This window comes from Ochotona princeps, chromosome 3, assembly GCF_030435755.1.
Source record: "Ochotona princeps isolate mOchPri1 chromosome 3, mOchPri1.hap1, whole genome shotgun sequence".
NCBI lineage: Eukaryota > Metazoa > Chordata > Mammalia > Lagomorpha > Ochotonidae > Ochotona > Ochotona princeps.
The window spans coordinates 84,670,917-84,694,323 of record NC_080834.1 but is presented as its reverse complement, the minus strand read 5'-3'; the positions used below and the strand labels follow the sequence as shown (position 1 = coordinate 84,694,323).

Sequence of the window (23,407 nt, the reverse complement as noted above, 5' to 3'; positions counted from 1 at the left end):
CTCAATATCCCCCTTTACCTCAGATACATGATGGAAACAATATGGACATAATAGTATTACCCATTTCCCTATCCCCTTGAACCTTTTTTTTTTCTTTTTCTTTCTTTAACTGTAATTAACTATGTAAAGATTGTCAACAACAATACAATAAAATAGATTTTTTAAAAAAATGAATTATTGTGACAATGTGACAATGTAACAGAACTATTTCCATGTTCTTAAAGTTTTCTTATGTCATCATATTTACTACTATAATCAAAGAAACCTGTTAAATTTCTTTCAAATTTTGATAAGTTGAAGAAATCTTGCCTTGGCATTTTTCAGTTTCTGTATGACAAGAAAATGCTTAGCAATACCCTGGAATAGGAATGGGGAAAGGTAAATATGGACTTCAGGGTCTGTGGAAGAGGTTTAAGGAGAAACTCTTCTTTCTGAAGTTTCTACTTCAGAATGCCTGTCTCTTCCCAGTAACAGATAAGGTATTATTTGAAAGACATTGTCTCATCCAGTTCATTAGCATGGTGATATTCTAATCTATCATATTCAGAGATAATACTGCTGTACTGACAACAGACATAGAAAACATCAACTCTTAAGCACAACTACAACAAACATACTGGTTTTGGTTGATTCAGATTGGCAAATGGTTTAGCGAGTTGAAAATACCCACTATTGTTAAGGGGGCAGGAAAACAGTTGGCAACATATAGTAACATTTTAACATAAGAATTCTATATTCAGCTAATGTACTTTCAGTGCTTTTCCCCTAAGATACACAATGTAAAGAGACACCTGCAAAAATAATTACTGCAGTGTTTACAAAAACAAAGTGTTGAGAATGGGAGACATTCTCTCTGCTGCCTTTCTTCTCCCAACCCAAACATATGATCTGCACATCTTTTAAATAAAGCAAAAAAAAGAAAAAAATTAAAGTGTCAATCATCCCAGCATCTCCTCTCCTTCACCCCTCTTGCTGGTCAAACTTCAGCTTTGCTTCAACCCAACTCAGCCTAGTCTACACCTCCATTCATGCAACCGAATATTCAAGTCCTATATTTATTGGTATTGATGCTGACATGTATTAAGCATTGATTTGCAGTTCTGCTTTCCTGTGGGTGCCCTAAAAGGTGACAATTAAGGTGCGATTAAGATGCTCTGTCCATCCAACCTCTCCTCCAACCCAATTCACTAGTCTTGCTACATTCCTTCTAGATTGCGTCTCTCAGATTCTTTCTCAGTTTTATAACCTCTCTGTTGACTTTATTTTTCTCTCTCCTCTCTATCTATACATCCCAGCTTTCCCAAAAAGAAATATAGAAGGAATTGCCTGATAAACGTGAACTAGCAGCTCAAGTTCCTGCCTGCCTTTACTGTGTGACCTTGGGCTAGGCACTCTGCTTCTGTTTCCCAGTCTCCTCCCTGCACAATGAGGCAGATTCATTCAAATAAACATGGAGATAATTTAAGCCAGCTCTTAAAACAAATAATGTGATTCTGAAAACTTAAGAGAGAAAACTTTGCAAGCAGTTCCACTACCCTACTCTACACACCATACCATTCTACTCCCATTACCATGCTAAAATAATATTAACCATCTGCTGAACATTATTATTGTTATTTCAGTGCTGAAGCTCCCCTTGTCCCATCCACGCATCCCACCCATAACCATGGAGGGAATACAGACACTCACCGTGAATTTCTCATAGAGCTCGTAAGTCAGGAGGGGGTTGGGCAGCTCTCTAAAGTAGAGCTTGCAGAGTGAGCCCACACAGTGGATGTCCTGGAGGTACACTTCCCTTGTCAGATCTGGACATTGATCTGAACCAAACTCTTGCCTGAAACAACACAGACGGAGACATAACAATCCCAGGGAGCATGTGTTCCATGTCAGCAGCTGCTTTGGCTGCTCAGGGATACAAAAGACCCTAAAATGCTCATGTCACCATGTTTTTAACCTTAATTCTATTCCAGGCTCAAGGCAGCCATGGGAAGACTTACACTTTTGGGTTTGAGTCTTCCCTTGCAAAATCTGGTATGATTAGGAAGGCATAACGCTCATCTATGAATGCACATGGCATTATGTCTGAAAATTGGTTATGAACATCAGAGAAATATGAAAAGGAAAAAGGTTGTCAAAGACTTCCTGAAATTTCAGCTTTTTCAAAATATTGCTTGAAATGAACTTCTGCTTCTTACAGAAGAGATCCAAACCTGGGTGTTTCAGATTGATATCAGTTGCATCCATACATTCATATCAACAAACCTGTTTTACCTGGAAACTCAAACCCAGGGCTGGAGAACTGTAATCGTGTATCTCTTTGATGTTCAATGGAATCTCTAGGCTGCCTGATGGTGACCGCTACAGGACAGATGAGCTTGCAAATATTTAAAAAAAATTATTTTGGGGCCTGTAATGGTAGCCTAGTGGCTAATTCATTGCCTTGCATGCGCCAGGATTCCATAACGGTATTGGTTCATGTCCCAGATGCTCTACTTCCTATCCAGCTTCCTGTTTGTGGCCTGGGAAGGTAGTAGAGCATCGCCCAAAGCCTTGGGATCCTGCACCCACATAGGATATTTAGAAGAAGCTCCCGTCTCCTAGCTTCGGCTGCTGTGGCTACTTGGAAATAAAATTCGAAAACTACATAAATAAAATTTAAAAATAATTAAACAAATTGTAAAAAATGCAAAAACCTTTTTAAAAATTTTTATTGGAAAGGCAGACATACAGAGAGAGAGAGAGAGGAGAGACAGAGAGAAAGATCTTCCATCAGCCGGAATGGCCTCAATATCTGGAGCCAACCTGATCTGAAGCCAGGAGCTTCATCCTGGTCTCCTATATGGATGCAGGGTCTCAAGATTTTGGGCCATCCTCCACTGATTTCCCATGCCATAAAGTGGGAGCTGGATGGGAAGAGGAGCAACCAGGACACAACTGGTGCCTATATAGAATCCCACTGCTTTCAAAGCGAGGATTAGCCAATTGAGCCATAATGTCGGGTCTGTAAATATCTTCTTAAACAATCTGCACTGGGAAATCTGGCAATACCATCTGATTCTTGGCATAACTTCTAATCACAAAATCTCTTAAACAAACATACTTTCCCAAATAATGTGTACATAAAAGTTAAAATATGTTATAAAGTGACAACTATGAGCTTTATAAAATATTTATACAATATAATATAGAAAATAAGTTAGGTTTTTCAAGAGTATTCAGTTGGCCAAGAGGTACAATAAGCACTTTGAAAACAGTTTGCTCTGTCTGTTCTCCTGCATGTTAGTTTTGCAGCTTTAATAAAGGATAGGGAAATCCCTGACACTGTCCCTGAAACTGAGCAGCATCTTGAAAAAAGAGAACCAGGTCATGGTATTATAAATCCATTGGCATATCTGTGTGTGTGTGTGTGTGTGTGTGTGTGTGTGTGTGTGTGTGTGTATGTGTGTACTTTTTTTTTTAAAGAGGTTGGCAAAAAGACCATCCAGAACTTACTCATTTATTTAGTCAGAAATTCACTTGTCAAACTAAAGTCAGTCCATAAATGAAAAAGAACTGGTCATTATCCAAATATCTTTGCAGGATACCAGCTACTGTGTCACTTTACAGTGAAGAGTGATACATTAAGATGTTATTTGATGCAGCTTGCACCATGGCGTAGCATGCTAAGCCTCCACCTGTGAATCCCATGTGGATGCTGGTTTGAGTCCTGGCTGCTCTACTTCCACTTTAGCTCCCTGCTAATATCCTGGAAAAGTAGCAGAGGACAGGCTAAGTACTTGGGCCCCCAAATGCACATGGGAGACCTAGACAAAACTCCTGGCTCTCCAGCTTTAGATCAGTCCACCTCTGGCCCTTGTGGCCATTCGGGGAGAGAAGCAATGGACGGGAGATCTCATCATCTCGCTTCTGCCTGTAACTCCACAGTTAAAATAAAAAGTCTTTAAAAAATTTTCTGCTCACATTCAAAAAACTGGTATACTGGTAAGTTAATGAGATCATATACAGATGTGGATTCATTAAAATCCATTGCTGCATTAAGCCAATTTGTTAAAAATAACCATCAATCTCTAGGAGTAAAAAGAAAGTTTTATTACTCTGGTATAATTTAATTACAATTGAAATTTGTGGCAGAAACTAAATAGGGTGAAGGAGAAAGCTGAAATGCTTTGCACAATCCAGTATATTTTACTCACAAAATAAACTTTTTCACTCTTTACAAGTGAAAGTCAATATTTATAACTAAAAAACATTGTGTGTGTGTAGAAAAAGTAATACATTAGGGCTGACAATGGAATGCAGTGCGTTAGCATGTTAGGCAGCACCTGTGAAGTGAGCATTCCGACGAATGCCGCCTTGAGTCATGGCTGCTCTGTTTCCCATCCAGCTCCCTGCTAACGGCCTCAAACAGCAGTGGAAGATGCCTTAAGTGCTTGTGCTCATACATCCACGCGAGAGACCCAGATGAAGTTTATGGCTGCTTGTTTTAGCCAGATACAGCCCTGGCCACTGTGACCATTTGTAGAGCGAACCAGCAAATGAAAGATCTCTCTTTCTCTAACTCTCCCTCTTTCTTTGTAACTATGCATTTGAAATAAATAAATCTTTAAAAAGATTTTTAGTATTCGAAGGGTAGATTTACAGAGAGAAGGAAAGACCTTCCATCCACTGGTTCAAGCCACTGGAGCTTCTTGTGTATCTCCTTCATGAGCACAGGGTCCAAGGCCTTGTGCCATCCTTTGCTGCTTTCCCAGGTGATAAGCAGAGAGCTGGATCAGCAGTGGAGCAGCCAGGACATGAACTGGCACCCCTAGGGGATGCTGGCATCACAGTGTGGAGGATTAGCAATGGCACCGGTCCTGAAATAAATCTTAGAAAAAGAAAAGCAATCAAAATATCTAAACCTATTATTTTAGTCATAGTAAATTATAGATACTATGCACCTATATATAATGTGTGCTTTAAGAATACTGTATCATATATAAAGCACATATTATCTTTGAATTTTGTAAACGTTTTTGCTTTTTTCCCTTTTTTCTTTTAAATTTATTTATCTATTATACTCTTCCATGGTACAGTTCCATAGGCTATTGATTTGAAAGGTAGTTACAGAAAGAAAGGGAGAGACAGAGAGCTTGCATTCTTGTTCATTTCCCAAATGGCCACAACAGCCAGGGTTAGGCCTGGTTGAAGTCGGGAGCTTCATTCAGATTCCCCATGTGCATGCAGGGGCCCAAGTAGTTGGGTCCTCTGCTGCCTTGCCAGGCACATTGGCAGGGAGCTGAATAGGAAGTGGAGCAGCTGGGAATCAAATTGTGTCTAGGTAGGAAGTCAGTATCACAGGCCATTGCTTAAAGTGCTATGCCGCAATGCTGGCCCATAGTTTTTGGCTTCTTAATTTGATAAAATTTCTTGCAAATTTTTAGGATGAATCTGTAAAGCTGAAAAGAATTCGTCCATTAGTAATGTTTTACATGCCAACATAAATTAGGCATTACGAAATATCAATTAGAGAATTGCATAATCACACTTCTGTTTTCTAATCACATGAAACATCAAATGTGACAACATTCTTGAACTTCTGAACACAAACCAAGATTCAATCCAACTGCCTTTTGGGTTTTCTAATTTCTAAGGTTTTCTAATTTGTAACTTAAATCACTTGTGTTAAATCTACCTAAGGACAGGCCGGGCGGTGTGGCCTAGAGGCTAAAGTCCTCACCTTCAACGCCCCGGGATCCCATATGGGCTCCGGTTCTAATCCCAGTAGCTCTTCCCATCCAGTTCCCTGCTTGTGGCCTGGAAAAGCAGGCGAGGAAGGCCCAACGCATTGGGACACTGCACCCGTGTGGGAGACCTGGAAGAGGTTCCTGGTTCCCGGCTTCAGATCGGCAGCTCACTTGGGGAGTGAATCATCAGATGGAAGATCTTCCTCTCTGTCTCTCCTCCTCTCTGTATATCTGACTTTGTAATAAAATAAATAAATAAATCTTTAAAAAAAAATCCACCTAAGGAGGATAAATCTGGCTCAAGATGAGAGATTGAAAGCCCTCAGGAGCTTTTACTGGAAAGAACTACATCAGGCTGGAAAGCTTTGTGATTAGATTAAGCACAGATGACCTCTGATCCCCGCTCTGTCATCATTCTCTTTATCTCTTCAGGTTTTTAATACTCCCAACACCTGCAGATAGACGACCAGCTAGAGGAGGATCATGTGAGAACTGTTGTGTCATTATCCTTTGAGCTTACCTTAGCCGTTGTATGTTTGAGGTGACCCCAGAAAGCCGATAGATTCCATCCACAATCCCATGGGTCTCTATAAACTCTGCACAGCTCTTCAATACATATGGAACTGTGTAACAAAAAAAAAAAAAAAAAAAAAAAAAAACAGTAAAATATCAGATGTAAATCTGTCTTTTCAAAGATACCTCTCTTTTTAAGGATTCATTTATTTTTATTGGAAAGTCAGATTTACAGAGGAGAAACAGAGAGAAAGATTGTCCATGCACTGGTTCACTCCCCAAGTGATCCCAATGACTGGAGCTGAGCCAATCTGAAGCCAAGGAGTTTCTTTCGGGTCTCCCACACAGGTGCAGGGTCCCAGGTTGTCCTCGACTGCTTTTCTTTTTCTTTCTTTCTTTCTTTCTTTTTTTTAAAGATTTATTCATTTTATTACAGACAGATATTCACAGAGGAGGAGAGACAGAGAGGAAGATCTTCCGTCCGATGACTCACTCCCCAAGTGAACAGCAACAGGCCGGTGCGCGCTGATCCGAAGCCGGGAATCTGGAACCTCTTCCAGGTCTCCCATGCGGGTACAGTGTCCCAATGCATTGGGCCTTCCTCGCCTGCTTTTCCAGGCCACAAGCAGGGAACTGGATGGGAAGAGCTACTGGGATTAGAACCGGAGCCCATATGGGATCCCGGGGCTTTCAAGGCGAGGACTTTAGCCGCCAGGCCATGCCGCCGGGCCCGCCTCGACTGCTTTTCTAGGCCACAAGCAGAGAGCTGGATGGGCAGTAAGCAGCCAGGACACGAACTAGTGCCCATATGGTATTCCAGCGGTTGAAGGGCAAGGATTTAGCCACTGAGCCACTGTATTAGACCCAAATCATGGGAAAATTCTCATAGCACAGGTAGGTAGAAGCCATACACAAAATAGAACCTATATTGTAAATTCAGTTATGCCAAAATTTTTTTTTTCAAAGGAAAAGTATCTGAAGAAAATCTGCCAGAATGTATGTGAAGAATTTAAAGGTTAATGTCCTTTTAATGGTGAGATTGCTCATTCTTTTCCAATGGGCCAAATCAGTCAGATTTAATGGACCACACAAAAGGAACAAACATGGCCTCTTGAGTTTCTGCCATTCCAGAGTTCACAGTCCTAGAGAATGTGAGTCCAGCTGTGTTCCCTCCTTGGAGCCAACCTTGAGTGGTCCAGCCAGCTCACTGATTGGAATGACAGCCACTGGCCTTTTGGGTATTATAGCATGGCAAGTCACATGCCACTTGAGTCCCTGAACAGATAGATGTACTTGAGGCATCCCCTGTGAGAATATTGTGATTTGCGGTTTGTTATGGAACAACTCAATCCTCAGACCTGGTGACTTCAAGTGGCTTTCGAGGCTTTAAAATGGTGTGGGCTTGTCATAAACTAATGCTTGGGTAAACACTGTGCTCATGTCCCCAACACAGACTGAACCCATTAGTGGCTCAGATTAAATGAATATCACTTCATTAAAGTCTATTTCATATGTTCACAACTACACACAAGACCAAGCTGGACTATATCTTTAGGTGAACAGACACATAAAGAGACAGGTATCTGGATTTAACACTACCTGAATTCTCTCTTACAGTACTTTACAAACACCTCCTGTCCCTGCTGCTTTTAACCAGCTGTAATTTTAGGTGCTGCACAATGTTCACTGTACTGCAGCTTGTCACTCACATATTGTGTGCGCCTAGAGCCACTCCCCTTCAGGACATTCCTGTGCTTTATTCCTGTTCTCCATGACGGACACTGGAAAAAGATCTTCAGCTAACCCAGGGTAGGAGGAGGTTGGGGAGTGGTTTGGGGATTGGAAATATTGAGATCAGAGGCCACAGAAGTAGAACTATTTCCTATAGGGGTTGAACAGAGTGTAGTGATGAAGCTGTGGGAATGGGCAGGCAGGGATCCAGAGCTTCCACCTGTTTTCAACTAGAAGAGCTACAATGTAATATGTCTTATGAAGAAGGGAGCTATGGGCCCAGCGCAGTAGCCTAGCGGCTAAAGTCCTCACCTTGCACATGCTGACATAGGTACTGGTTTTTACCTGGCAGCACTGCTTCCCTTCCAGCTCCCTGTTTGTGGCTTTGGAAAGCAGTCGAGGACAGCCCAAAGCCTTGGGACCCTGCACCTGCATGGGAAACCCAGTAGAAGCTTCTGTCTCCTGGCTTCAGATCAGCTCAGTTCGGGCCGTTGTGGCCACTTGGGGAGTGAATCAGCAGATGGAGGATCTTCCTCTCTGACTCTCCTCCTTTCTGTATATCTGGACTTTCCAATTAAAAAAAAAAAAAAAAAAAAGGGCGGGGGGGGCTGTGTAAAATTTTTTCTTCCATTTTCATAGAAAAAGTTCCAGTGCCCAGAAGGATGAATGGATAGGTAGATCGTCAGCTATATGCAGGCCGTATATACAGATGGTCTTTAAAAAGCTCTTGAAGAAAGCATGTGATGAAAAATTATGCATGCATTTAAAAATATTTTGTACAAAATAAATATCTTGATTTTACTTTTCTATTAATTTATTTTAAAAAATATTTATTTTATTTATTTTTATTAGAAAGGCAGATTTACAAAGAGGAAAGAGAGGACGATCTTCTGTCCAAGGACAGGTAGCTCCTGAACATGGGCCTTGTGTGTCTGTATTCCTCATCCTCTGTTCACTGCTTGGGCAAATCAGTGAAAATGCGAATATTAAGACGCTTTGTATTTCTGATGTGTGTACTTTCAAGGGTTCCAGGAGAGGTGAGGCCTAGCAGTGATGGAAGGTGGACAGAGAAGTCAGGAAAAGGTGACTATCTGCAGCTTCTTAAGTGTGGCAGGCTGTTCGCTACATGACTCTTCGGAGAATGTTGGGGAAGCTGGGACATAGGACCATTTGTTCCTCCCAGGGTTTTGATTCAGACTGGATTGCCATGGTGACTTCATTTACTAATTTCTAGTAGGCACTGCCATCTTGAAGGGTGGTTACTAAAGACTCCTTAATACATCCTATACTTGTCTGGTGTGGTCTCCCTCGCACCTCACAGCACCTGCACATCTTCGGTTACCTTTTTAGGTACCTTAGCAGGAAGTTGGATCAGAAACTGAAACTTGGGTTTGGGATGCAAGCATCGCCAGTGCCAGTTTAACCCACTATGTTGTCACAACGCTGGCCCTTCCACGAACTTCTAGAAGTTACCTCATGCTTATCTTGAAATCCCCAATCACAATAATGATTGACTCTTTTCCCATGATTGCAAACTGTTTTGTAACCTGTTACATGTTGTTTATGACTGAGAGTATAAATTTAGACACCCAGCTGCCTATGGAACTGACTGAAAACTATGATTCTGTTTCTCAGCTTCCACATCTGTAAAGTTAGTATAGTAGTTTATTAGTTGAAAGTCAGGACAAAAATGCTTAATGTAACACATACCCCAGAATACATGTCACAATGCCATCGCTGTTTCTATTTGTAATTTAATTTCCTTGGTGAAAGCAGTGCTGGCCTCCTTCTAGCCAGTGGATACCTGGGGTAGAGAACCAACCTTATACCAGGAAAAATTCACCTCTACTCTTTGAAACAGCTGTGGTCTCCTTCTTTGGTAAATGTTGGTGTCTGAAAGTAATTTTGCTTTCAAAAAGTTTCTTTTCTGTGCATTAAGGTGTTATCTTTGTAGCACAAAGAGAGTAGAATCCAACATTGAAAGGATTGGAAATTAGCAGTCTGGGAACTCTGCTTGTATTTGTACCAAGGTACATGGCTCTTGAGCTTGGCAGGACACAGGGAGACTTAAACATTGAGTAGTCACGAGGTGACTCAAATGTAAAACTTCAGACTTAAAAGTGCGGCACAAAACACTTCACAAAACAAGCAATACAAGGTCAGCAACCTGTCCCAACCCATTCTCAGGTGGGACCTTCAGTACTGTAGCTCTCAGCTGCAGCATTTCAGCTTCCCCCCTCCCCCACTTTTTTAAAAAAAGGATTTATTTACTTTTATTGGAAAGGCAGATATACAAAGAGGAGGATAGACAGAGAGGAAGATCTTCTGTCTGCTGATTCACTCCACAAGTGGCCCCAACAGCTGGAGCTAAGACAATCTGAAGCCAGGAGCCAGGAGCTTCTTCCAGGTCTCCCACGTGGGTACAGGGTCCCAAGGCTTTGGGCTGTCTTTGAGTGCTTTCCCAGGGCACAAGCAGGGAACTGGATAGGAAGCGGGGCTGCAAGTGCCCATATGGGATCCCGTCTCGTTCAAGACGAGGACTTTAGCCACTAGGCCACCACACCGGACCCATAGCCGCCCCCCTTCTTGAAAGGTGGGGAAAACACATTCCATTTTTTTCTGGCCTTGTTACAAAGGCCCTATAACCTCTCATCCATGGTTTGTTTAAACAGGTGGCAATGTTAAAACAGCCCAAGGGAAAACGACACAGTCTCAATCCTTGATTCTCGACTTGGGCTGAGTCGGAAGGTGTAGAATTTCTCCATCATTCTGACAACAGGAAGAGATGCATGTCCTCTCTGTACAATCACCTGGCTCTAGACATTAGAGCATGTCTTGGCCTGTGTTACCAGGATCAAGTCCCGCACAGGCAGGCTCCTCCAGGCGGCTCTCGTGCATGTGAGGATGAAGAAGAGCATCTACAGTGAGCGTAGAAGTCACCTGTGGATCTTGTGGATAGAGTTTCAAGTTCAGTAGAGACGTTGGAGGGAATTCTCAATTCTCTCCAGTTCAGCAGAGAGGATGGCACGCAGGGAATTTTCACTTCTAACAAATTCTGATCTGATGTGGGTGCTGCCAATTTTCAGCTCACACTTAAAGTAGCAAGGGTCTAAGCATTATTATGGAAGGTGTTTGTGTGGGAGCTACTAGGATTTTAGTTTCAAAGCCTCAAATTCTTTAGCCTGTTCTCCCTAGGGTCCAACCAGGGGACACCCCAGGTTTCTGGGCAGTGGAGAGGCTTGATACAAAATAGCTGAGTAATTAGAGATGGAAAGAAAGCTTCAATTGTCAGTTTGGCATGGGAAAGACTGACGTTGGAGGTTGGAATCACAGAGCTAGTTCTACGAGCTTTATCTTGGGCCCAAACTGCTTCAAATCTCTTCCTACAAAGGAACACACAGTTACTGATTATGACATAATATATAACCTCATTGAATTGTTTCACTGATGGTTCTCCAAGTTCCCATCCCCCCTTTACTGGCTTTTCCGGGATCAGTGATCACAGATGTTAATTTTGTGCCTGAGCAAAAAAATACATTTTCAGGTTATTTCTGACGGCAAAAAAAGTTCTTGCTTCTGATTTATGGTTTGTAGTTTATAAAACATTATAACATTAAATGGATGTTTGTCCTATTTGCTCTAGCTTAGAGTAGCTAGGAGACAATTTACCCTTATAAATAGTGTTGGGGCACTCCTCAAGGATTTAACACAGAGCAAACCATCAGTGAAATCATTCCTTTAAGATCCCCAGTATCTGGCACAAAGATAGAGAGGAAGATCAATGGAGCAGAATAGAAACACCAGAAGGGAACCCACACAGATACAGCCAAATAATCTTTGACAAAAAGACAAACGACAATCCAGGCAAATGGGAAGGTCTGTTCAATAAATGCTGTTGGGACAACTGGTTAATAGCCTGCAGAAACAAAAAGATAGACCCACATCTCTCACCATACACTAAGATCAGATCTAAATGGATAACAGATCTAAACCTACATCCAGAAACCTTCAAACTTTTGGAAAAAAATGTTGGAAATACTCTGCAAGATCTAGGGGTAGGTCCCGACTTCCTAAAAAGGACACGAAAGGCAATAGCCATCAAGACCAGAATAAACAAATGGGATCTCATCAAACTAAGAAGCTTCTGTACAGCAAGGGAAATAATCAACAAAGTAAAAAAGCAACCCACAGAATGGGAGAAGATCTTCGCGCACTACGTAGGTGATAGAGGGCTAATCTCCAGAATATACAAAGAGCTACAAAACAACCAAAATGTCAAAACAAACAAGCCACTCAAGAAATGGGCACGGGAAATGGGCAAACACTTCACAAAGGAACAAACCCAAATGGCAAATAAACATATGAAAAAATGCTCAAGTTCCCTGGCAATAAGGGAAATCCAAATTAAAACATCAATGAGGTACCACCTAACGCCAGTAAGACTGGCCCACATGAATAAAAGCACCAACAACACTTGTTGGCGAGATTGCGGGGAAAAGGGAACCCTACCCTACTGCTGGTGGGGCTGCAGGCTGGTACAGCCTCTATGGAAATCAGTATGGAGAATATTCAAACAACTCAAAATCAACATACCGTATGATCCAGCAATAGCACTACTAGGAATATATCCAGAACACTTGTTTTATGAGAAACCAACATGTACTCCTATGTTCATAGCAGCACAATCAGTAATTGCAAAAACATGGAAGCAGCCAAAATGCCCATCAGCAGAGGATTGGATAAGAAAGCTACGGTTCATCTACTCCATGGAATACTACTCAGCTATTAAAAAAAAACAAAATGCAGTTCTTTGTGGCTAAATGGGCCAAACTGGAAACCATAATGCGAAGGGAAATGAGCCAATCCCAAAAGGTTAAATACCACATGTTTGCCTTAATTTAAGATGATATGATGTTATGTATAACATGTTATGTTATGTATGTTATATGTTGTGTATAAACTAAAATTGAAATGTCAATGAGGTGGTCACAGAAGGTGGTTAAGAACTAGCATTTATTTTTAACATATTGGCTGCTGCTCATTACTATGTCAATTAATTCCATAATGATGTAAATTTTTGCTGATGGTATGTTGGAGCTTTTAATTGATCGGAATGATACTCTGCTGGCTCTGTCTTCAGACCAGAGAGGGTATACCTAAGAAGCTGTTGAACTTGACTGGACAATAAGATGTTGGACTCTATGTTTGGTATACGCTTGCAATGGGGGAATCTCAACTGAACTTGAGCTGTGGTTATGCAACAAGGTGGAGGAATCCACCATGGTGGGAGGGTTTGGGGAGGGGTGGGGAGAACCCAAGTATCTATGTAACTGTGTCACATAATACAATGTAATTAATGAAGTTAAATAATAAATAATTAAAAAAAAAAGAACTAGCATTTATTTTTAACATATTGGCTGCTCATTACTATGTCAATTAATTCCATAATGATGTAAATTTTTGCTGATGGTATGTTGGAGCTTTTAATTGATCAGGATGATACTCTGCTGGCTCTGTCTTCAGACCAGAGAGGGTATACCTAAGAAGCCGTTGAACTTGACTGGACAATAAGATGCTGGACTCTATGTTTGGTATATGCTTGCAATGGGGGAATTTCAACTGAACTTGAACTGTGGTTATGCAACAAGGTGAAGGAATCCACCATGGTGGGAGGGTTTGGGGAGGGGTGGGGAGAATCCAAGTACCTATGAAACTGTGTCACATAATACAGTGTAATTAATGAATTAATAAAAAAATAAATTAAAAAAAAAAAGATCCCCAGTATCACAATTCCGCAAGATACTTCATTCAGTCGTGTGGCTGGGACATAATCAGATCTGGAGACAGAAACCTGAAACAACACAATTTTATCTGCTCAGTTGCATGGTCACAGCAGTCACATTCTTTCATTGTGCAAGCTGCACTTACATTTTAGAGAGAAGAGGCATTCCCCATTTCTACTTGGGATCTGATTAAGGTCTGGTATTGGTCATATTCCATTTTCTCTCTGGATCTTTCATTCTAATGATGGGCAGATACAGCGGAGTACTGTTTAGCACCAAAAAGGAGTGATAAAGTATGAGTTACCTCAAATGCACTAGATTGGGTGACAGAAAGCAGAGTATAAAAGACTATACACTACGTTATTCCATTTATATGAAATTCTAAAATGTAGAAAAATTTTTGCAGTGAGAGAAATCAGGGAAGAAGCAGGAGGTAAGGAAGACAAAGATGGCTCAAGATGGGAGCCTTTGGGCTATAATGGGTATGTTCATCATCTTGTTTGGGTTGACAGAAGGACCAACAGCTGGCAGTGGGCGAGGAATAAGGATACTAGGGGGTAGATAGGAATGTGAAAGGGTGAGATCAGACACTGCCCAGGGAGTAAATCCTTGGAGAATCTATTGCCCCGTATATGGTAAGGAGAAGGGGGATTTAAAAAAAAGATTTATTTTACTTTTATTTGAAGGGCAGAGTTATAGAGGGAAGAAGGAGGAGGAGGAGAAAGAGAGAAGAGCTCAATCTTTCATCTGCTGTTTCACTCTCAAATGGCCACAATGACTGGGGCTGAGCTGTGCTGAACCACAAGCTTCTTCAGGATCTCCTATGTGGAGGCAGGGAACAAGGCCTTAGGCCATCTTCCACTGCTTTCCCACACCATAAGCAGGCAGCTGGATCAGAAGTGGAGCAGCCAGGACCCAAAGTGATGCCTATATGTGATGCTGGTGCCACAGGCAGGGGCTCAGTCTACTATAGCATGGTGCTGGCCTCTGAAGGGAGATTTTAAGTAATTTTCCTGTACTGTAAAGGAAGCCTCCTCTTCTGTATTTTACCAAAAGATAAAGATGTAAACCACTTCCAGTTATTCCTAGATATTTACATAGAAACACACACATATTTTCTCTAAGAATCTGAGAGCTATCTTGCAGTGCACCCTATAATTTCTCTCTCTTTCTCTTAGTGCCTGTTTGTTGTTTTGTCTTTCCTATCCTTTCCTTGTCCCTCTTAAAGTCTGACCCTTTTATGCCATGGCTCTTCTTCACCCCTGTGAGGCACTCCTTGCCTGCAGTTGCATCATCCACCCCAATAATCCTGATTGTCCTTTGCCATCTCTGTCTTAACTTCTACTCTTTTTCTCTTACCAACATACAATTATCAGGCTACTGAATCTGCATTGGCATGGCTGATTTGAATTCCAGCTACGACCAAGGCAGCTTCCCGCTAATGTATCTGGTGGGCAGCAAATGATGCCCCCAGTATTGGGGTTCCTGTCACCCCTGTGGAAGATGCGGATAGATTTCCTGGCTCTTGGCTTTGGCTTGACCTGGCTGTTGCAGACATCTGGGGACAGTGCTGACAGATGGAAGATTTCTTTGTGCCTGTAGCTCTGCCTCTCAAACAACATAAACTTAATAAATTAACTGCTTTCTAATTTTCTAAAGAAAAAAATGTTTAACTATGGGCTGCTGCCTGCATTTGGAGCAAAGTTTTTGTTTTAATTTTTAAACATTGGGCTATAATTCAAATGCCATAAAATTCACCTCTTTAAACTAAGGGATTTGTAGTAAATTTACAGGTTAAGCAATCAACTCACTAGCTAATTCTAGAACATTTTCGTCACTTCAAAAAGAAATTTCAGGGGCCAGTGCTGTTGAGGCATAGCATTAGCTTCAGCTAACACCTGAAGTGCTGGCATCCCAGCACTTTGGGTTCAAGACCTGGATACTTCACTTCCAATCTAGCCTCCTGCTAATGCACCACTAAAAGCAATGGAAGATTGGCCCAAGTGCTTGGGCCCCTACACCCACATGGGAGACCTGGTGGAATTCTCTGGATCCTTGCTTTGGCCCAGTCCAGACATGGCCACTTGGGCCATTTGGGCCATTTGGGGGAGTGAATCAGTGCACTCCCTCTCTCTGTTTCTGTTTCTCCCTCTCTGTAACTCTGCCTATTTAAACAAATAAATGAATTAAAAAAGTAAAACAAACGATCCCATCCTCATTATTAATTCCCTACAGATCTCTTCTTTGCACAGCCTCTGGCAAACACTAACCAACTTTCTATTTCTGTGGATTTGCCTGTTCTAGTTATGTGACAAAAATAGAACCACACAGTGTACAACTTTGTGACTGCCCTCTCTCACAATGCGACTTTTTCAGACCTGCCATGAAATAGCATGTGTCCCTGCTTCATTCATCTTTGTGGCTAAATAATATTCCAAATAAATGTCTTATTTTGTTGTTCATTTGTTAGTCAATGGAAACTTAAGTTATTTCTCTTTTTAGCTATTATGAATATTGTTGCCAAGAATGTTTGTGTATAAGTTTTGTGTGGACATGTTTCCAATTGTCTTGGATATATATCCAAGAGTAGAATGGCTGAGGCATAGGGTGACTCCATGTTTAACTTTTGAGCAACTGTCAAATTGTTTTTCGAAGCAGGTATACCATTTTACATTCTTGTCAACAATGTATGATGGTTCCAAATCTTAAAATCTTCACCAACACTTATTTATTGTCTATCTTATTGATTGTAATCATCATACTAGATGGTCATCTTTTCTTTCTTTTTTAAATTGGAAATCAGATATACAGAGAGGAAGATCTTCCATCCGTTGATTCACTCCCCAAGCGACCACAATGGCTGGAGCTGAGCCTATCCAAAGCCATGAGCCAGAAACTTCTTTCCAATCTCCCATGTGGGTGCAAGATCCAAGGCTTTGGGCCGTCCTCAACTGCTTTCCCAGGCCACAGCAGGGAGTTGGATGGGAAGCAGGGCCACTGGGATAAGAACTGACACCCATATGGGATCCCAACACATGCAAGGTGAGGACTTTAACGACTTGGCTAACGTGCCGGGTCCTCATCTTTCTTTCTTCTTCTTTTTTTTTTTAACCAGACATTTGTATATCTTCTTTAAGAAAATGTCAGATTCTTAGTTCATTTTAAATTGTGTTGTTTGGAGCTTGCAACATAGATTAGCAAGTTAAGCCTCCAACTGTAGCACAGGCAACCAATGTGGACGCTGTTCAGTCTCAGTTCCTTTAGGAATGTGAGAAGAGAACCAAGAGATGGAAAGTCAATCTCTTTCTACCTCTCAAACTAAGAGACTTTTTTTTTTTTTTAAGAAACATGCTCTTGAAAAATCATTTCGGAGATGTTTCTGAAATCAATGAGGCAACTTCTAACCATTTGCTAAAATCCTTTCCCTAGAGAGGCAATAATCCCTTGTGAAGCAGAAGTATTTGCCTAATCTGAGGGAGGCTCCCAATGGATAGCAGATGGCATTCTGGAGCTTCAGGGCTCAGAGTCTACTTTAATTCCTCTCTCCTGGGCCCAGCACCGTGGCCTAGCAGCTAAAGTCCTCACTCTGAATACGCCAGGATCCCATATGGGCACTGGTTCTAATCCTGGTGGCCCTGCTTCCCGTCCAGCTCCCTGCTTGTGCCCTGGGAAAGCAGTTGAGGATGGCCCAAAGCCTTGGGACCCCGCACCCACATGGGAGACCCAGAAGAAAATCTGGGCTCCTGGCTTTGGATCGGTGCAGCACCAGCCTTGCAGTCACTTGGGGAGTGAATCATCGGACAGAAGATCTTTCTCCTTTTCTCTGCATATCTGACTTTGCAATAAAAATAAATCTTTTTTAAAATTATTAATTACGTTGCATTATGTGACACAGTTTCATAGGCTCTGGGATTCCCCCACGCCCCCCGTGCCCTCCCCCATGGTGGATTCCTCCACCTTATTGCAGTATTACAGTTCAAATTAAGTCAAGATTCTTTCTTTGAAAATAAACAAATGTTAAAAAAAAAATTCCTCTCTCCTTATTTTCAGAGTCCAGAGTGCTGACCACTGTACCACGGGACCAGCCCCTTCTCACTTTCAGACTGTCAGCTGGCCAGGTCAAGTGAGCCCTGTACTGTGGGAGTGTCCATGTTCTCCTTTTGGGTCACACTCTGCCCCCCATGCCTAACAGACACCTCTTAGGTCTCTGCTATCCTTTCAGCCTTCTCCCTGGTAACAATGATTCCCCTTTTATAGTAACTGGTGTATTTAGGGCATTTGGAGTCCAAGGAGCAAAAAGGGGAGGAAGAAACTTGCCCTCAAGAAGAGCTAAAAAGATCACACTCACCTATTGCATGTACATACTTAGTATACGCTGGTCCCTGAGCTATATATTTTTACTGTCATCCTCAAAACTACTTTACAAGGTATGTGTTCCTTCCTGTTTTATCAATGAGGAAACTGAAACTCAGGGGCATAAAGTAACTTTCTCACTATGGAAATATCAAGCAAAATATGTTAAGGTTCCTACACGGGTGAAAAATGCAATTTTTAAAAAAAAGATTACACATAATGAGGACGTCAAAGCTTTTAGGTGAACAAAAACAGAAAATTGTGTGCATTTAAAGAGTGTAAGCTGTAGAAGACAGATCACATTGAAGAGTGCTGAACTAGGACCTCATACTCAAGGGTTCACAATGTTGTGAAATAAATGGATGAAGTAGAACAGTTCAAGACGATGCAATAGGGCCTGGCACTGTGGCCTAGTGGCTGAAGTCCTCGCCTTGAACGTGTGAAGATTCCATACGGGTGCCAGTTCTAATCCCAGCAGCCCTGCTTCCCATCCAGCTCCCTGCTTGTGGCCTGGGAAGACAGTCGAGGACGGCCCAAAGCTTGGGACCCTGCACCCAGGTGGGAGACCTGGAAGAAGGTCCTGGCTCCTGGCTTCAGAGGGGTGCAGCATCGGCTGTTGAGGTTCCTTGGGGAATGAACCATTGGACGGAAGATATTTCTATCTCTCCTCCTTTATCTGATTTTGCAATAAAAATAAATAAATCTTAAAAAAAGATGATGCAACAAAACGATGATGTACTAAATATAAGGATGATTTGAGATAATACAATATGAAATGACACAATGTGATATCATATCATGTAATATATACTACAGTGCATACAGGATGCTTGGTTAAAGACCTGGCATGGAATAGGCACTTAGACAATATTTCTGTTTCTGGTATATAAAGAACAGAAGGATGAAAACAAGAAATAATGATGAATTCTGGAAAGGCCGATTAGAACAGACTGGTGGGACAGAAGTATCCAGGTACTGGGCGAGTGTTGAATCACTGCTAAGATAACTGATCTCTATTGCCAGATGGATCTTTTAAAAAACACTGCCTGGATGTTAAACTACCCCCCAGTTCTACAACATCCGGTAGTTTTCAAGTTTCTTTTAGAATAATACCTAATAATTCAGAGAAAGAATAATGCTCTGGGATCAGAGCTTCAGCCTCTTCATCAGAATCCACCCAGAAATTCTCCCCTTGGAGAGGACAAGTCCTGGAGAAGGTCAGGGGCCAGCAATTGGGAGGAAAATATCTGCCAGGAGCATTTCACTGCAAAGAGGAAACATTCCATTTTTTGCCTTTTTTAATGTTTAGGTTGTTTTTGTTTTGTTTTTTAGTAATTTAAAATTTTTATTAATTTTATTTTAAAATTTATTATAAAAGTAGAGGGGGCTGCAGACCCATGTGGGCCTCTGATTAAGATGGAGAGGGTGCAGGGGTGAGGGAAAGGTGAATGAGAGAAATGTCCAGTTTTGCCCTCTGTGTGAAAAACCTTTCATGATGTGTCAACAGCAAAGAGGAAGTGACAGGAGTCTTTCTTTCCAAGCTGTGGTCTTCGATTTCTTCCTCATACCTGGCTAAGAGCTGTCAAAGTACCTGGGTCCACACTGTAAGGACTGACTTGAACAGGGGCCTGGAGAACTGACCCCTGACCCCACCACCCTGGACTGGGCGCCGCCTTGAATGCTTGGAATGCTTAACCCAGCACTGCCATAAATCCCCTAGGTCTCGGCCCCCTTCAGTCCCACTTGCCTCAGTAAACTTGGTGACCTCTAGGTTCAAACCGTGTGCTCCACCTTTATCCCTGGTGTCCACCTACAAGCCACATCTGCCAGTCCCTGAGCCCACACTCCCCATATCCACTGGAGGCTGTAAAGGTACCTCTTTGTTCTCTCTCCTCTCCTTCCCTCCATGCCAGTGGCAGTTACCTTCTTTATTGAAAATAAAGACCACCTGCATGACTACAGCGTCTGGCTTTTGGATTTGTGATGAAAAAAGCTAACACACGTATCATGGGAGGGCTGGTGAGCAAGCAGAAACAGTGTAGAGAGGCCCTCCCTCGGTGTCCTGGGGTGTGTGTTTGGCTCAGAGGTTGTAGCTATGAGAAAGGGTGGTCAGAGTAGAGAAAAAATGGTAGGATGTGATGAGGCTACTGACATGGAAAATAAAGCTGCTAGGAGTCCTGCCGTTCTACAGGGCCCTGCTCACCTTATGCACAGTACTGAGTATAGAGGATTTTTGTCCTACAGTTGAAAATGGAAGTTTTGGGCTTTGGGTAGTTGCTAAAGGCTTTTGGTTGCTCTGTATAGGAGTTTGGTTCTCAGGATATCTGTAGGGGCAGATGGGACTACCTAGGACTGTCCTCACTCAACCCCAGCAGCACATTCCCAGGTCAAACTGGTGAACATATCATTTACAATTGTTTAAACAAAATAAATAAGTGAAATCCTTCCATACCTCAGCTGCATAAGGAGCAGAGAATCACCTGATGAAGATTTTATTTAGTGGATAAACACCCTTCCAGCCACCTGCTCCTGGGGATACCACCTCATGAAGGCTGTTACACTGAAATAGATAAAGAGGCCACAGAAGCCTCAGAGCGAGTCCCAGGGGCAGAAGAGTCTTGAACCCAGCAGGTTGATAAGAGATAAACAAGCAGAGAAAACCTGTTTCACGAACACCAATCATCTTAAGAATGAAGACATTAGCCTAGCCGCTGAAGTCCTCACCTTGGAATGTGCCAGGATCTCATATGGGCTCCAGTTCTAATCCTGGCAGCCCTGCTTCCCATCCAGCTCCCTGCTTGTGGCCTGGGAAGGCAGTTGAGAATGGCCCAAAGACTTGGGACCCTGCACCCACATGGGAGACCCGGAAGAAGCTCCTGGCTCCAGATCAGCACAGTTCTGACTATTGCAGCCACTTGGGGACTGAATCATCAGACAGAAGATCATCTTCTCTGTCTCCCCTCCTCTCTGTATATCTGACTTTCCAATTAAAAAAAAAATGAAGACAATGTAAACTTTTTTCTCCTCTGAGTGTGGCCAGCTACCTGTGTGTGGGGGTCTTTTTTTTTTCTTTTTGCATGCCTCGAGGGTGGTCACAGGCATGGATTAATCAAATGCTATGTGTAATTCTGTGGGTAACCATCATTATTATTATTATTAAATTACTTCAACTCTGAAGTGAAGACAGTTATACTTCTATTTCCAAATAGAAAACAAAGATTCGGTATGGTTATGTGATTTATCCTTAGACAAACAGGTAGTGGAGAAGCTGGGGTGCGATTACAAATCTGTCTGAATTAAAAATTCATTCGTTTCCTAGTACGTTTTATGACCATAAACTTCAAATTAGAAAAACCAAGGCACAGGTGACGAATAGAGGATCAGAGAGCAGCAGATTCCAGAGATGACTTTATATCTTAGAGCAACTGGATGAGAGAGAAGAGATTGTAAAAGTTGGATTTTATACTGACCTACAGGCGTTAGGTTTCAAGACGAATAGGAGAGTAATGATCCTTCCTGAATTGGAATTCCCCCAGGTATCTCCCAGGTACTGGGTGCTGTTACGGCAATATGAACCAGCTGTGTGTCCTTGAGCTAATTAGCCAATCTCAGCCTCCCGCTGCCCTGTGCACTAGGATCAAGTTCTGAATCTAGATGATTAGTAATGTTGCTTCCTTGTCTAACATACCAGGATCTGTTAACTTCCTGTTGGGAGGAGAAGCTACGCTACAAATAAAAAAGGCAGATTTAATTTCTACCTACAAGTTTCAGGCCTGCAGGTTTTGGTTTACATCTAGGTCTTCCTGGACAAGCCATTAGGGTTATTTTTTGTTTATTAGTGGGTTTTTCTTTTTTCTTCTCATTTGTGCTATTAATGATTCCCTAACTAACTCCATCCAGATGAACAGAATTTTCTATTAATCCATATATAAATTTCAATCCCCATAGGATTTTCTATAGCCTTATCACCTGTAGTACAGATGGATACGCATTAGCCCCAATCTTTTTCTTTAATGGAAGTTTGACTCCTCCTCCTCCTTGCAAGTGGTGCTTAGTACCTCTGAAGATCATGTCGCCAGTGATGTGATCATGCTCTAGAAATGTCTTTTGCTTATTGTACCCTCCGATTTCCCAAGTGGTACAGCTTCCTAAGACAACAATGGCTCTTCCCATTTCTCTTTTTTTATCTAAAGTGCTTTCTTTCCCTCCCCGATGGGTGATGGAAAGGATTTAGAAAATAGAACAAGTAACTAGAACTTCATCTTTGGCTTGCTAGGTCAATGAGATGAACAGTCAGGTAGTACTTATCAGCTTCTCCTGCTCCTGCCCCCCTCCCTCCAAGCATCCTTCCATTTCCTGCCCAATATTCCTGAGCCACAGGCAGCCATTGTTTCCAGAGGCTTTGCTTGGAAGGCTTGGGCTGGAGGCCTCCCAGTGCTTCCTGTTGTTACAAGGCCTCTCTTTCCTGCTGAAAACAACAGCACTTCCTCGGTCTATGTAACCCTTTTCAGGCAACCCATTTATTCTAAGCACTAGTCCAATGCTTGCTACATTTAATATTTTTTCTCATTATATAAATGCTATAAGCAGAAAAACAACCAATCAAAAGCCTCTGTTGGTTTCACTTTAAGATTAGACAGACTATACACACAGAGGTTGCCACAGGACTCAGACCTTTAAGAGATGACCACTATGTAGAACCTAGCCTTCTGAAGGTTCTTATGCATTTATTAGTGTGCAATAAAAATACAAACTTAATGAGAGTCCCCTGAAAATCCTCAGAAATATCCTTGGGAAAATAATGACATATCCTTTTTAGTTTGTGTCAATAAAATTTCCTTTTTGTGATCGCTTCGTGAAAGGGTCAGGAAAGGGAGAAGCAGCAAGGTTGCTGAGACTCTAAGACAGTTTCAATCCATGCCCCTGCTGGCCTCCAGAGTGAGTTTTTGAAAACACTGATTTGATTGTGTTTCTCTCTTTCAGAGGATGCTGGATTCTTTAACACTATGAAGGGTTTAATTGACTAACATGAAGCTAACATCAGTGTGGAAAGCTTTTCCTCTGAGATCTGGAACAAGGCAAGGATGTCCCTTATCGCTTCTACTCAACATAGTACTGGAAGTTCCAGCCAGGGAAATTAGGTAAGACAATGAAAGAGAAGATGTCTAAATTGGAAGGAAGTTAGATTGTCCCTGGTGTGCACATGACATGAAAACCCTGAAGACTCCATTAAAACAAAACAAAACAAAACAAACGTCAGCTCCAATAAATGAATTCAATAAAGAAACTGCAAGATGTAAG

At 41.9% G+C, this 23,407-nt stretch overlaps 1 protein-coding gene across 1 annotated transcript in view; it reads right to left on the bottom strand.

The window, feature by feature from the left end:
- The window catches only part of ARHGAP31 (Rho GTPase activating protein 31), a 120,465-nt gene that overhangs the window by 38,295 nt on the left and 58,763 nt on the right, over positions 1 to 23,407 (bottom strand). The window contains exons 2-3 of the mRNA XM_004577882.3: positions 6,247 to 6,349; positions 1,690 to 1,834 (exon numbers count right to left, since the gene is read on the bottom strand). Coding sequence (XP_004577939.2) covers positions 1,690 to 1,834; positions 6,247 to 6,349 — 248 coding nt within the window. The remainder of the gene's footprint in view (positions 1 to 1,689; positions 1,835 to 6,246; positions 6,350 to 23,407) is intronic.